At 39.7% G+C, this 16,978-nt stretch overlaps 1 protein-coding gene and 1 long non-coding RNA gene across 3 annotated transcripts in view; one reads left to right on the forward strand and one right to left on the reverse strand.

Moving 5' to 3' along the window:
• frzb (frizzled related protein) overlaps positions 1–16,978 on the forward strand; it is a 61,172-nt gene that overhangs the window by 19,642 nt on the left and 24,552 nt on the right. For both annotated transcript variants that reach the window (XM_030428655.1, XM_030428654.1), the window contains exon 2: positions 15,838–16,086. In XM_030428655.1, the coding sequence (XP_030284515.1) occupies positions 15,838–16,086 (249 nt within the window). The remainder of the gene's footprint in view (positions 1–15,837; positions 16,087–16,978) is intronic.
• LOC115588227 (uncharacterized) lies at positions 5,305–7,439 on the reverse strand. The gene is made up of 4 exons (XR_003985292.1): positions 7,389–7,439; positions 6,280–6,470; positions 5,649–5,713; positions 5,305–5,557 (listed from the first exon to the last, which is right to left on the reverse strand). It is a non-coding gene; the product is annotated as an uncharacterized LOC115588227 (long non-coding RNA).

A 16,978-nucleotide genomic window follows, 5' to 3' on the forward strand; every position in this document is an offset into this window, starting at 1 on the left:
CTTAGTTCTTGTGGATCCAGGAGAGATGACCATCACTTTGGTAGCCGCTGTTCCTCTCTGCAGCATTATTCCAGTGTTGCCACTGTTGAACAACAACAAACAATCATAATCATAATTATAAATAAACTATACAATCAGGAATGTACAGTATACACTCCAAGCTAATGCTTATAAAGTTAATAATACCAGTTCTCTTGTGGCTTAATGTGGCAATGCCAGACTGTCAAAACAAAGAGAGCGAGATTAAAGAGCTCACCGAACTATATGAAGTTCCATTCAAAGTCAAGGAGATTCTTCAGTAGCATGGCAACGTGTGTATTGACTGCAGAGGACTTCTTCTGGACGATCACACCTTTCTTCTTGGAGACAATCTTGCCCTTTTTGGCCTTTGTACCTCTCTCTGGATTTATACCAATGAAGCGCCTGAAATCAAAATAGTCTAAGATCAGAGTGGGGTTACAACAACATACTGTTTTTTGTACATTCAATTAATGCAATGAATTATTTTTTTGTCTTTCTTCATTGCACAAATAGAGTGGACTTGAATGACATATAGAAGTGACATCAAATGGAATTATAGTAAAGTCTGTAGTCCAACAAAATATCCAGTCTGTGTGTGTGTGTGTGTGTGTTGTGGCTTGAAATGTACAGTACAGTACACATTAATTTAATTGTATATATCCTTATACTGAGGACAAGGAATGAAGGGGTTTTACCTCTGAATGAATTCCAGAGTGCAGGCTGCCTCATCTTGATACTGAAGGTTCAATATATAGTAGATTGCAAACACAGCAGCAAGTCCCGTTGCAAATGTTGGTGTGATGCCCTCAGTGATTACACGGCCCTCAAAGGTGATCATCCAACCACTAATTTTGACTTGCCCTGTTGTACCTGAAACTGAAAGTCATAGCAACATGGGAATGCATGTTACCTTGTGTAAACATTTGCAAACTCAAGATGAATGGCGAATGTGATATATAATGTGTCTATCAATGAATCTAAATCAAATGTATACCAGGCAGTATCAGGCGAGGACTTGCAGGAAGACTGAGAGTTGTCTCAACGTCAGCTGCAGTGGCAGACACCTGTAGGTAACAAATACATTATGCTTACCATAATAACCGAGAGGCGAATGGAGTAACCGAGAGGCGAATGAGGTAGGCTTCTGAAGTACCTACAGTCAAACTGCTAAATAGATTTGGCATTCAAAATTCAAAGGGTAACAATTTTATTTTTACAGGTCTTGGGGAGTTCTACTGCAAATGTCTACAAAGTAGTATGAACCCTTTTGTGGCTCCAGAGGAAACTGCAGATAATCTGATAAATTGCCTCCAGTGATGTCACTCAGTGGTCAAGTTGCATTGTGGATATTGTAGGCACCAGGTTTTGAAAAGGAAGATATGTGGAATAAAAAAAGGTAATATTTATGTTTCTGCTGTATTGATTTGATCATTTGCTTTTAGAACATTCAACAGTGTCATAGTAGGGCAAATAAGTGAAATACTTTTTTAACCTTGCACCTACTTTACCCATAATGCAATTTAGCAACTGTGTGACAACATGGAGGTAATTTATCAGTTTACATGCAGCTTCCTCTGAGCCACAAAATAATTTATACTACTGTTTTCACGTGTGTAGTACTACTCCCCAAAACTAGTCCAGTGTCTGGACACTTAAGACTGGTGGAGTCACCCTTTAAAACACAGGGTTAGAAAGGAAAAATAAAACTTACATCTGTAAGAAGGATCAGCCCAGTAAGGTCCTCTCCAAAGTGTGCCATAAGCAGCCGAACAACACGAAGTGGCATCTCATTATCTTCACCATTAGAGAGGATATCCTTGACATCTTTGTTGGTAGGTTTTCCCCTGAAGTATTCTGTGATGGCCTTTCCACATTCCTCCATCCTGAGTTCCAAGCTACGAAGCACATTGATGTCTGTGAGCAACTCAAAATGTGCGTATATATACCTTGGCGTGAAAAGAAAAGGCCATTTGCTTTTCACATCATCAATGTCAGGTGGTGGAAGTGTATTTATATGGCGACGTTGTAGAGAGAATGTGAGCTCCATCAGATTTTTAACTTCTGCTCTTTCTGCTCCACCTGCACCCTCCTGTCTGTAAATCTCCTCCAGTCTCTGGCGGTGCTGCTCCACAGTCTCATCAGTTTCTTCTGGGGGTAGCTCTGGCTGAAATCGTGTACATCCATATGTGTCAGTTGGACCCCTCTTGCCTGTAGAGGATCGGTGGTGTGAGAAGCTTCCGTCCCGGTTCACATTCTCAATGCGGTTTTTCACTTGAATCAAAAGTGATGTATAACCTCCACACAGAAGTGACCCATCTGGTGCAATATCAGCAAAACTCTTTGGGTACTGCCTGATGATATTTCGAACCACAGTTAGGCACGCTGCGCGAGTGGGGTTAGCTTCATACCTTCTCATTTCATCCACAAGTACCCGTACCATCTGGCGTCGCTCAACTGGTTTAGGTCTCTTGCCATTTGCAATTGCAGAATGAATTTCCTGTGGCATTTGTTCCCAAGGGACCTGGAATGTTTCTGGCCATGTTTTCAGTATCTGAGATGTGGAAGGTGTGTTGCTTGGCTTGCTGTTTCTTGTCTGGCTTGAACATGATGAAATGGCCGATAGCTGTGATGAGCTAGAATTAGGTGGAGTGCATAATGATGGTGAAGAAGACCTAGACACCGACCAATCACTACTCAGTGGTGACGAAGTTGTAATGGCTTGAAAATCCAATGTAACAGTCTCGGTTTCTAAAAGACAAACAAAAAACAAACAAACAAAAAAAGGATTAGGGCACATAACTAATGCGTATGCTATGTCAGAGTCACTGCAGACATTTGGCCAAAAGTCTACTTAACTCTCATTATATTAGGCACATTTGAAAAGTTTAAAGGTGCATTATGTAGTTTTAGAAAAAAGAAATTCCACAACTGAATAAACAAGAGAATATAACAAGAGAATGCCACACTAAAGTAACCATACATTACCTAATTTGAATGCATCCAGGAGTTTTCGGCACTGGATAACAGGTAACAGATCAGCAATGTCTTCATGTTGGACATATTTTAAGACTTCTTTTAACTCCAAGCCGGAGCTCTGAAGTTTCGATATTATTTGCCACTGGGTCTCTTCAGACAGATTTGGCAAGGTCTTGCAGATGATCTCTTTGATTTCTTCACTCATGTTCGCCATCATTCTGGACGAGAGGGAAAGAATGGTGAAGAATTATCAGTGGTGTGCCATAGACAGTGTACTCAGGCAAGGGATAGTAATCTAGCAGGTTCTCCTGATTAATACAACAGTAGCTTCTCTGCATCAGTGTGAGGCTGTAAACACCCATGTCAGGAATACGCAGGGCAGTATACTTTTCAGCAATGAAATATACTGCTGAATCCTTATGAACGAGAACCACTTTGATTTTTCCAGTAACAAGCCCCTCATCATCATCATCAATCACAATGAGCATGTTCTTTCTGTACTTTGTCCCCTTCACAGTCACTTCATTGGTGTTGGTGGACTCAAAATTGTGATGTGCAACTGCCTCTCTGATTACATCATTGTAGTCATCTGAGAAAAACTGTGTGCCCCTCTCCACTGAAACACCTGTAGGGAAGAAGGTACCAGCACTCAGAAAGGCCTGCAGAAGCTGATGTCTCTCTGCAAGAGTAGAACATGGATTCTTGAAGTTGCGCAATTTTCTCAAACACTGTTTAAAATATGTGTGTTTGCTCTCGAATCTTAAAGTCCACAGGCGAATAAGTGGCCCAAACTGGATAATGAGCTCAGGATAATGACTGACATAATGATGTTTGGGCTTCAGTGGGTTGTCAGGAAAGGTTTGCATTCAGCAATGCAAATATTCATCAGTCAGAACTCTTAGGTGGGCTATCTGGCCATTTGAAATTGCAGGTGCACAACTGAGGTCCACAACTTCTCTAAGTTGCAAAACCAACTGCCATACTTTGTTGTCACCTGGATTTTTTACTTAATCTCCGATCAAAACGGGCAACATTCTCAACAAACACCAATTCTGCACAGCATGTCCCCCAAGTTTTCCACCCTCTGGATTAACCTCACACGGTTTGTCATTAGCATCCCTACCGAGATACTTGAACTGATTTATTCGTCGATTCAACTCAAGATAGCTAAACATTTTGTTCATCTTAACAAGATGGTTAATGTACAGTGCCAGATCAGAGGATACAATACCTTCAAAAAGATCGTGGCCAAGACATGGAGGCAACCCTGGCTGACATACATGGAAGTATTTTAGCGTATTAAACACAGAGTCAAATTTAACACCTCCACTATATGTAGACTGTCCTTCACTGCTCTGAACATGACCACTGTATGACTGCACTGTGCGTTTTGTGCCATGGATAAGAGGATCTGCATGGAACGCTTCTCTGCTGATATCACAATATCTGCAGAAGTGTGAACTCCTGCTGAAGTTCTCCACAAAGCCTCCTATGTTATGTGAGCCCAGGTTGTCGCCTGCAATGGCACACAAAGTTCCCTTGTAGACCTTTCCATCAGACAGTGTAACACCATTGAGCTCAAGATCTTTAAGGTCATTGACGAGGGTTCCCATAACCAAGTCTTGACCAAAATACTTAAAATCGTGTACTTTACAGAGAAGAACAAGTTGCATTTGATCAGTGCTGGATCTGTTGTGTGGCATTAAATCTGCAAGAGTTAGATACACTGCAACACTCTTAAAACTGCTGGGTTAAAACTAACCCAAATTGGGTGAAATTGCTAACCCAGCGCTGGGTCCAAAAGGGACCGAGCCAATGCTGGGTTATTTATACTCAGCGCATTGGGTTGAGGATTTGACCCAGCGCATTGGGTTGAGGATTTGACCCAATGCGCTGGGTCTAAATAACCCAGCGCTGGGTCCAAAAGGGACCGAGCCAATGCTGGGTTATTTAGACCCAGCGCATTGAGTTGAGGATTTGACCCAGCGCATTGGGTTGAGGATTTGACCCAATGCGCTGGGTCTAAATAACCCAGCGCTGGGTCCAAAAGGGACCGAGCCAATGCTGGGTTATTTATACCCAGCGCATTGGGTTGAGGATTTGACTCAACAATGGGTAAAAACTACTCATGCTGATGAGTTAAAGCTACCAAGAAATGGGTTACCAGGTTATCAGTATAGCTGTGGTTAAAAACAATATCAATTTTATTAACAACATTTTCTAAGAATGTTTCATTTAATTTACTTTAACTTCAGTGGATGTAAAATCGATATAAATTACTATTAAATGATCAAACAACAAAATACTCTTCAAAACATTATTTTATTGGTCATGAAATGTAATTTAACTGTCACTACATAAAACAGTATTTTAGAAAAAGATTACATCAAAACAGTTTACTTTAACTTGAATTACAGGCTGAATTCACAGAGACTTAGAGGCCATGTCTCTCAGCTGACCTGGGAACGCCTCGGGGTCCCCCGGGAGGAGCTGGATGAAGTGTCCGGGCTGAGGGAGGTCTGGGTCTCCCTGCTTAGGCTGCTGCCCCCGCTACCCGGCCCTGGATAAGCAGTAGAAGATGGATGGATGGCATTAGTCTATTCAGTCAAAAAAAAGTCACTAATTGATTTGTGTTGAACATTATTACATACCTTCAAAAGTTGGGATCAACTCCGCCAGGTTCCACTCGTGAAGCTTCTCCTGGAAACTCATCCATCTTTCAAAAATGAAAACAAACATTTTTAGTGCAACATATAAATAAGCATATGTACACCAAACAAAAGCTCTATGTACACAGTAAACATACCATAAGTAACAAATCATTGCCGTTATGATAATATTAACATGCAAGCTCTGGTCTGAGGTACTGTGAGGAAAACTACCAAGAGGACTTTCAGTGGGAGGAAGAAGTGAGAAGTTACTGCAACGCGCAACAATAAATAGTTAAAATCATATAGAACAACAAGCCCAAATATAAATATACTTCTCCCCACTATTCTCCATGGACAGACAATATTGTTGCACAGGCTAGCGGAGTACATCGTAGCTGGATAATTCAATGTCGAGACAATATAAATTTGATAACAACACACTGCTTGCTCGAGTGTGATGTCACAGACGTCACTTCAAACTATGACATGCCTGATCTCAAACTCACACTGCTGCACTGAGAAAAAGCTGACATCGACAAAGTTGAGGGCCACATGTTACACCAGCTCTATGTGAATACCTGCCGAGAGTGAATCGATGTTTGCATTGAAAAGAGACAAAAACACAACTCACCCACTCTCCTCCAGTGACACGTTATGCAGCAACTTTCCGCGTCCAGCATAGCGTCCAGGCACTGACAAAACACGTCAGAGTCCTCCTGGCGTGCCTGGTGTAGCATCCCCAGCTGAATGATGGTCAGACTCTCCTTAACTGATGGTTTATTGCAGGAACCTTTAAACACTCCTTCGAACACACCGTAAGAGCTACAAAAAGGTATAAAAAATAGATGTAAATTATCTTCCTTCATGAATCATGACCTTATTTTATCATAAATTCACACAAAATATAATCATGCATTCTTCTCTTAGCTTCTTCAATCATTGTTACATTCACAGAAAAATCATATTTTAATCTGTTTTAACTTAAATGACAACATCTATTAGAGAGCTGTATGAATTGTATTTAACTTATAATTAAACTTTTAACCAGGACATTTGTATTAAATATTAACTGTTAACTTTATATATTAAAGTCACTTAAAACCACACAAAATGCCTTTTTTTTATATTAACAAACATACAAATGAAATGAATGAAATGACCAGCCTCATCTCTGCTCCTCTGTACCGACAGGACGGTTGGGCTAATGCTAATTAGCGTTCCCGCTAGCTTAAACACGCTATATCAAAACTCTTCAAAACTGTAAAAGTTACGGTCTGAATCAAATACTAAACATGTCATGAAGTGACAACAAATGACAACAACAACCCTTGTGCCCTTTATCAGCCAGGTGCTAAGTAACTCATTTTCATTATGTTCAGCAAAACCTTGTAGGCAGACTTTCAACACGGAGACACACACGATTCACCAGCACACACACCAGATGCTTTTTGTTCACAGCGAGACGGTTTCAAAATAAAAGTCCCGCATTTGGCGTCTCCTATAATTAATTAAATAATAACCTGGCTTCAAAGAATATTAGTAAACTGAATGAACGGAACCAAGTATTTTATGTGGTGAAAATAACTAGTTAGCGAAAAAAAAAAAAAATAGCTTGCCAGCAACACGAAAAAAAAACGGCACCCACTGCAGACTGAGGTTTAACGTTAAGTTTTTAATATATGACTAACGCTAAGCTTTCAAAACTAGATGTTGTAAGATAATAAGTTAAGGTTTACTTACCATTTACATAGTTTCCTCTGGTCTCAAGCTGGAGAGTGATGAACGTTCGCCTAAGCCCGTTCAAATCTAAAGCCCGCCCAAATCTGAAGCCTGCAGATGTCTTCAACCCAATCTGTTGGGTCAAAGTATTTAACCCAACCTTGGATAAAAACAACCCAATCAGCTCAAAATCCACAGCTACCCAGCAGATGGGTTATGAAAATAACCCAGCATTTTTTAGGGTGAAGTATCTTGTGTTTTTTCTTTCCAGATCCTAGTGGGTTTACCACTTCAAATGCATCCTGATACAGGATCAAGCTCATTGATGAGCTCTCCATCTGGAAGAGCACATTTTCAGCCATATTTTTGCCATCCCACACATCTTTAAGAATATCCTTACAACCAATTCTGGAGTGTACTTGCTTATATTGTTCCTGCACTGATTGGCAATGGAATAGAGAATCAATTGTCTGTTTAATAGGAACATACTGGGCAAAACACTCTTTGCCTGCCTCATTCTGACCTAAACAGATCTGAACTGGCTCAACATAGTTGAAGCTGTTCTTGAAAACTGTTTTTCTTTTCTGATCAGTTTTCAGTGGCTGGGTGTTGCAGGTCCTAAAGAGATCCTCAGTTTTCATGACTTCAATCACATTGTTTGTATCAGCTTCAGAAATCCCAAGTGTAATCAACTTCTCTTTTAGTTTGAAAAGCAAATGTGACTGGCTTATATCGTGTATTTCCTGAAAATCTTCAATAATTGTCTGGATGACAGAGGATGGAAGCAAACACTTTGCTTGCAATTTCAAATAAAAAAGGGCTAGATTTTTAAAGAACTGTGATTCATCAGCAATTTCTGGGTAAATCTCTTGCTCATCACCTGCATCACTGGGAGGATCAATCTGCATATCAGACTGAACTTGTTCACTCTCATGGGAAACACCAGGATTCACAACGGACTCAGCCAAATTTTCCTCAGTACCATTTTTATGTTTCCGACTCATGTGTGATGTGAATGTTGATAAAACTGTAAAGCTCTTCTTACAGTGTCTATAAGGACAAGCAACTGTTTTCCCCTCTCTAATATGCGTTTTCAAATGAGAGTAAAATGCTGTCAAATTCTCACACCTTGCACTGCAGAAATCAACATGACATGTCAGTTCAACACCAAACAAAGTAGGCCTAACTACACGTTTGTTATGTCTGTAAGTGTGACACTTGAACGTTGAAAAGTTTTGAAAAGTCTGACTGCAATCTGGTAAACCACACTTAAAAGTTAAATTAGGTGTATTTTTATGAATTCTCATGTACCTTACGTATGTCACTATTGTGGCACAGTTATGACAACAGATTTGACAGGAGAACATTTTGTTACTGCCCGATGATAAGTTCCTTTTCATCAACAAACATGCATTAGTCTTGATTACGGCTGCTGGCTGCTTTTTAGTGACACCGTATCAGTCTTCACGCAGAAATGATTATTCTTAACCTAGTTGCAATGTTAAGATTGCGAAAGAAAAGCCACAGATGACGCAAAGGGGTTTGACAAAGCCTATACTCAACAGTAGGGAGAAGTAGGCTGTGTGAGACGCACAGCGACAGATAAATAAAAAAAATGCATTCACAAAGAGTCCAGAAAGGCAATATTTTCACACCAATTTTCCGTTTTAACAGAAAAATGCAACCCTAAGCCTTGAGGATTCAAGTGTCTCTCTTTAAACGATCTACAATAAGCTTAATGTCCTTGTTAACTCTTTATAAAACACACTTCATTAAAAGTCGACACAAGCAAAATAGGACTCACCAAAACCATCTCGGTTAGGCGATGTTCCAATAATCCTATGGTTTGGTTGAAATGAATCCTTAATCACCGGGCAAGATGTAGGGTAATTATTCCAGTAGCCTAATGCTATTTTCCCGCTGCCTCCATCTGCCGATTGGCCTCTCTTACCTATTCTCTTGGCTATTCAAATCTAAGCCTCACTGATAAATGACATGTTCAAATCCCTAGCAAGACAAGCTCCTGAGCATCAGTTTGATATCAAACATTCTTGGCAATATGAATAAGATTTTAATTACCGTTTAATTTGTAGATGCAAGACCCGATGGATGTTGATGAAGAACACTCGATGATGTGTAGCACATGTCATCAAATTGTGCGTCCTCTTCTGGAAAATCTCCTATCCAAAGTTTCCAAAAAATACTGTAGTGTCCTGTAATTTAAAACATCAGCATACTGTTTAGGGCCTCTGTCTGTTGCTCCAAGTTAAGCAGCCCACAATGCATTGCTAACTACAGTACTAAGCTGTTTAACATGAAAACAGTATTTTAGTGTCGAAAATTGGCTGTAAATTTACAGCAATTGCTTACAGTGTATATATAGCCCTTTAAGGTGCTAAAGGGAGGTAGATTGGGTTTGTTCTTGTCGGGGGGTGGTTTGTGAGTGTATCCGTTCGTATTTGTAGTTCGTATGGCCCAGGGGAAGAAGCTGACTGTCAGCCTGCTGGTGTGGGACTTTGTTGACCTGTAGCGTCTCCCAGAGGGCAACAGATCAAACAGGGGGTAGGCAGGGTGTGAGGGGTCTCCTGTGATGGCAGGATGTGGCGATGTGTTCCAGGCTGGTCAGAGGGCAGCTGATGATCTTTTGGGCAGTGTTTATGACCCTCTGCACCGCCTTAAATTTCATTTATTTCATTAAAATCATTTCATATCATTAATTTTTAATCAATTAATTATTACGGGAAAAGCTTCAACCCTGCATAACCTTTCACTCAGTGTAGATCACAGCTAATACTATGTCAATATCATACCTTCACACTTCTTCACACCTCCTTCATCTGTTATCATGTCCAGTTTTTTCCTCCACCTCGTTCAGGTCTTTTCACAACTGCTTCCAGAAATAAAGACCCAATCACAATCAATATAGCTTCTACTCAAAACCCTGCCTCTAAACTACAGAGTAATTTAAGTTTTATAATTAAATCACTTTTATCTCATTTATATCATTTTTAAATATTGAAAGTCGAGCCCTTTGTAGGCTACTTATCATAGGTTTATGCACACACAGTTTTGCAATGGAAGGAATGTAGCAATGTTTTTTTCTTGCGATTCAGTGATTTTAAGGCTCCCTTCAGACCTGAAGCTGCTGATGTATAGGCAGCACAACTGCTAACTGTTACTATGCAGTTGTTCCCCAAATAATAAAAACACAGTTAAGCACATAAGCTAACACCTCAAGTGTAAAGTCATAACGTAAATTATTAGAAAGCTTAAATTCTTGTGATTTGGTTCATGCAAACCATTTCATGGTAAAACTACATCAGGCAGGTATGATCAACAAACAAACTAGCTGACAAACAAGTGTGTAACTCCCTGATAGAGCATCTCCGAAAGGACTCGCCTTCGTAGGCCGCAAAGGCTGCTTCCTTCGAAGGATGCAGCCCCTGAATTGGGACACAGCCATAGTATTTACCAGGTTAACCAAGTCATTTAAACATGTTAATATGCTAACATTTGCTAACTGGCACTAAAAAAGAGAGTGTAATGTAATTCACCCTCTGGGGATCATAATGGTCTGTACAAACATGCTTTGCTATCCATCCAGTATCAGTAGATATTTAAATCTGGACCAAAATGGCAGACCATCCATTCAGCCAGTAATTCAGTAAAGTAAATTCTGTAAGTATAACGTTGTGAGTGTTATCTTGTTCTTTATTTTCCATTCTTTTGAGCTGAGGTTGTTGTGCTGTCTGAATTATTTTTTTTTGTTGGAGGATCAGTCTATCCACCTTTGTTCCTTGCTTTATTTTACTCAAAAATAGGGCTGCAAAATGTGGTAAAAAATAATAAAAAAAATAAATAAATATTTCGAAAGATCAATTTTGTTATTGATCAGCAGCAGCAAGAATAATCCTCCCATGAGTCCAGACACTGGTGCTGCACGATATGGTGAAAAAATTATATTGCAATTATTTTTGATAGGTTCTGTGATATTAACAATTAAATATAACAATTTTCATCATCATTGAAAAACTAGTAAAATCATGATAATGTTGCATTTCTCCCAGTCTCTGCCAAACACACATTTAATTACATCTAGAGAACACGTTTTGTAGGCCAGAGCTTTTCTGCAGCACTACAAAATTTAATTAGAACACTATTTTGTGACGCATTTTACCTTTATAAAATAATTGCAGTTCTTGCGATTTGGATATTGCACTTGTCATACTGCAATTGTGATTATTTTGCACTTAATTGTGAAGCCTTACCATCCACTGGTGGTGGCAGTGGTTGATGACTCGTTTTAAACATTTCCATAAACACACTCATGTCACTGTAACAAATATCATGGCTCATTAAACAACCAAACTAAAAGCTGTAATTCTAAGTGCTGTATTGTATACAAATGGACTTCTTTCAGTTTCTTGAAGACATTACACCTCTCATCCAAGAGGCTTTTTTGATACTAACTAACTTCACTCCAGTCCAGTCCAGTTGCCTATGATACAGCAGTTAGTATTACCATGACCTAGATGACTGAGAACCTTCATTAACATTAAAGTTGTAGTTATAAACTCTCCAAAGGAAACGAGTCAGGAGTTTTAAATAATCAAGGAAGTTTATCAGCTGTTCCTCATGGGCAAATGTTCATGGTAATGCAGAGACAAACTTATCATTTCCGCTAGAGGACTGATGCAGGTAATGTCATTAATATTTTCCTCTTTAAGGACTTATTTCTCCCCCCTCATCCAACCATGGACTTAGAATCAAGCACAGACAGAGGGACACAGCAGCGCTCCTACTCCTCGATTAAATATCAGTTGATTTTTTTCATACGCAGTCGAGTTGTTGATGGGACAGATGAATGTGAAATGGCGTTGCAGAGGGACCAGGAGTCAGGATCACTTCCTTTTCCCTCAGCAAAGACAAGTGTTTCCATGGCACACCTGGCTCTTAAAGGGAATGGGAGATGACACTCAGATTGAAAAACACACCCATGACTAATACAGAGTCTTATTACCACTTTGTTGCGCTGTGCACCACACTTTTTGCCTGGATTATCCGCTGTTTAACTAGCAAGATGGACTTGGAAACTCCCTAAACACACTTCCACACTGCGCTTTAGTTTCAAGTTGTGCTATAGACTGTCTAAATAGGGTCCATTGTCTTGAAAAGTTGTATCTTGAAGTAAACATGTATGTAACGCTGTGATCCTACCCTCTCACTGAAGTCACATAGTGCAGAAACAGGTGAGAGTGAGGTGGAGTGACTTTGATCAAGACCCCATTCACCCGATTACATGATACTGTAGCAACAAAATGATTGCGAAGCTTTTATTTTAAGGTAAAAATGACAAAATATTACTTCAACCTCGTCTCTATTTGCTAGTCAGGTCGGAACAGAACTGGTGTTCGCCTGTTATTTGTGATTTTTCCTCCAACAGAAGCTTTTCTACATACCAGACGATACACAATAGCTGTGTGTTTTTGATAAGTTGAGCTAACACAGCATTCTGTAAATCTGCACGTCCTGTACATACAGGAACTCTGTCTATAAACTGTAATATCTGACACAGAGAATAGTTTTTGAGCCGAAATGCACTGAGACTATGCCACATATTCATTCTGAATATCAAATATTATTTTTGTTTTGGCTGTAGTTTTTAAGCTGTTTTTGGACATTTTTGCTGTTTGTATCAGCTGGTTTTTGTATGGTAACGTCGATCTGTCCAATACTTCATCCAAACTGAAATGTCTCAGCTATTGGATGGATTGTTATGCCATTTTATACAGACATCCATGTTACCCCAGGGCTCCAGACTGATTCTACTCACTGTACTTATGGCTGTTCTGACTACCATTTTTGGCGCTTGAAAGCTTCAGTGGGAGTTACCCATGAATATTCAAAGCTTCACCATTTTTGATGTGTGTGTTTTGAGTTTACTTATAACTCTTACCCTTATAACTCACATATACTTTGTCGCACATTCAAAAACCTTATAGCCACGTGTTCAATGAATCGGGCCGAATCTTGTGATATAGGGTATGCCCATTTCCGCCTCCGTTTTTTTTTTTACAAACCTACTTTTTCGAACTCCTCCCAGGCGATTTCACCTATTTGAACAAAACTTTGCACACAGCATCTGTGTGAACCGGGAAAATTATTTCGTTGCACAGTGTGCGAGTAAAGGTCACAAGTTACCGTCACAACCTACTCTGTCTGCGATTGTTCAAAAACTACAATCCTCTGGCTGGAAAGCACCAATCACAGTAGTTTTCTGTAGTGACAAAATCAGTGTCACGCGAGAGGTGACAGGTCACTGGACTGTGGTGAAGTTAGTTTTAGGTCGGATATTCGGCGGGTATACACTCGAGTCCCGGCCGCGACATTACTAAGGTTCGCCCAGTGTTAGCAGCAGGAGGACGTTTAACTTAACTCCCAGAGCCTCTCGCTGAATCGCTGGAAACTGATTAAGGGACCTACACCGACCAGACCCAGTTGCTATGGACGCTCCTAGCATCACTGACACAGGAGCAAGCGAGGACGGAGGCGCGGCTGTCCAGTGGGGCGAACAGCTGGGCTGGAGGCAAATCTTTGGAGAACGCTGCTCCCTTCCATTCTTCTTTCCAAAGTAATAATAATAATCTGTCATGGTAACAGTTATCATAATCACTTTTATTTCTGCTTCTTTGGTAAATTACATTTTTATTTGACCGCATTTAGGCCAAAAACACAATGCTCACATGAAAAGCTTAACTTAAATTAGCTTCATGCATTGGAAATGTCAACACATCTAGCAAAGAAATTTGGTTCTTTGATTCTTTGATTCTTGCCTTATCAGCATTTGAGGAAGATGATGGATTAATTAAATAAATGCCCTATTATTTGTATTAGCAACAGAAATCTAGATCTAACTAGCCAGCAACCCCAAGGTATAAAGTTGCTAGCATTGTCCTGGAAGATTTTTATTTATATGTCTTTGGCTTAGTTACAGTGGCACTAATTCATATAATGGAAGGGCTCAATCTACAGCAGTATTTCAGCGTGAATACATATACAATAGAATAGATCCCCCTCCCAACAGTGAGAAACACAGACCACAGTGAGTGAGAACATAAAACCAAGTCCACACAATATATAACGAATTCAGCACCATTTCCACATTGATCCTATTATTTAAATTGTGTTCAAACTTAATACTGACGTATTTTAGGGCTGCCCTGAATACAATTTTTTCGTGGCTGTGATGCCTGATGAGAATAAACTGTGAATATTCAAAACTTCAACATTGCTTTGCTATTATTGTAATTAATGAGTCTAATGAGAGGCTCATCCTAAGTTCCCTTCATATTTGAGGGCGGTAATGTTGACAGTGATGGTACATGGTTCAAAGATGGCGTATCCTTATGTCGTTGGTGATCCCCTGACTTTTCCTTCAGCTCTACCATGAAGTTGACATTCATTGTTTTGAGTGAAACATCTCAATCAAAAAAAATCTCTGAGGCTTGAGTGAGACATGGGTGGATTGACTCAGAGTGGAGTCAGTGTAGAGAGAAAGTGGAAAGGCAGTGAGCTTTCACCATAAAAATGTCCTAATGAAAGACCCACAGGCCAAAAACCAGGAAGCAGTCTCAGGTCACAAGTTCAAGTATTTCTGTGACTTCATTGTGGAGCTGTGCAGCCAAACCTTAGTACTGCTCTGCAATAAAAAACATTGATTGCTCTCCTACACAGTGTTGGACTCTTTCTTGTATCATCATGTGTGAAACCTGCAGTGGGATGAAAGTCAGTACAAGTCCTGTAAGTGGTTAGGCAGATTACCCTGAATGCATCGTCCCAGAAAACTGAGCCCTGGTAGAGCTGGCACCCCATGCACCTACAATGCCCCAAAGCCATAGCAATCATGGCCATAGAGAAGAAACCAGTCAGAGGCCAGAACCGAAGTGATAATGCAATGAGAATATTTCATTGTTAAATTTGTTAACAAAACACAGTGCCATAATTGTTGCATTTATCCTAAAATATCCCAGAATGCAAAACCAAATAGATTTAAGCTGCAGGATGTATATTTGGTTTTATGTAAAGCGTCTTTGAGAGCTGTAAAAGCACTGTATAAATAAAATGTATTATTATTATTATTATCATTGTCTGTTCTCTCTACACTATAGTCTTTAGTGCCTGATGACATGCATTAGTTAGTAGGGTGCCATGGTAGTTAACAGGACATTTCCTAATGAAGTCAACTCTGAAATGTCACTCAACTACATGGTACACACCCACCCAAGGGGCATTTAGAATGGACCCTGTTTCTCACATGCACAATTATGTAGTTAGTTTATGTAGTCATTATAGTTTATAGTTCCTTACACAAAATATTCAGTTGGATTATTCTAAAACCACCTCAAGTGATTCAGCTCACACTGGTTGAATAAAGAAACTGTCCTGTGTCTGTGTTTCCATGCCTTTTCAGGTACTGGCTGCAGTCCAGATTTGCTCTTCTTCCTGTGTGCCATGTATGCTCCTATCTGCACCATTGATTTCCAGCATGAGCCCATCAAACCCTGTAAGGCTGTGTGTGAGCGGGCCAAGTACGGCTGTGAGCCGGTGATGAAGCGTTACAACCACAGCTGGCCCGACAGCCTGGCCTGCAGCGAGCTGCCACTGTACGACCGTGGAGTCTGCATTTCACCTGAGGCCATCGTCAAGGCAGAGGGACCAGGTATATGGCTAATTGTCATTATTAGATTAAATTACTGTTTTTGTTTCTCCCAAGGCAGCTGAGGTCTTATTTGTTTCAATGTAACATAATGTACTGCTTAAACAACTACTGTTTTTTGCTCATGGTCGTCTTCATTATTAAGTAACCCTCATTCCCAATCAACGTAACTCAAGTGGAAGTGTTCAAAGACGAGGTAGTAGATTCCAGTTTTATTACATGTTGTTAAGTCTCTTTAATGACCTCCTTCTTTACGCTTTATAGTGACAGCAACCAAACAAATGCACTGTTATCTTGAAAAAAAAGATTTCTCTAGGTTTTAATATTGTTGGAAAAATGTAGGATATGTAAGTACAAATGTATATATTAAATGTATATCTTTGATGTTAGTTAAAGTTTAAAGTTGATTCTTGAGCTTGGCAATGTAAATTTCATTAATGAAATCATGATTAAAAAATGTTTGTAGAGAACTTTTTTTCTTAACAACCATTTTCTTCTTTATTTTGGAAATGAGATGATGATGAGCTAAAAACAGATCTTTGAAAGAAAAACTATGCCAAAATGTATGTTCATTTTCGTTACCAGGACAAACAAGACGAGACAGGACTAAAATGTTAGTGGTGGGCTTTCAGCATTGTTAATAGTAATGCACTACAAAACTGTAAGCAGTGCCCTCATACAACCCTGCACAGTAGCCGGACTTCCAAAATGTGTTCTGCACAAAAGGGGTCAATGTGACTTCCTGTGTATTATGTGACCTTATAGAAGACTCACCAGCTCGTTAGGTAGAAGAATATAAAGATTAGAGTGCACAATGAAAATGTTATGTAAATTAAAGAACGATTGTCACAAAATGCTGACTTCCTGTGGCAGTAGGTGGCACAATTACTATGGC

This window comes from Sparus aurata, chromosome 9, assembly GCF_900880675.1.
Source record: "Sparus aurata chromosome 9, fSpaAur1.1, whole genome shotgun sequence".
Classification (NCBI taxonomy): domain Eukaryota; kingdom Metazoa; phylum Chordata; class Actinopteri; order Spariformes; family Sparidae; genus Sparus; species Sparus aurata.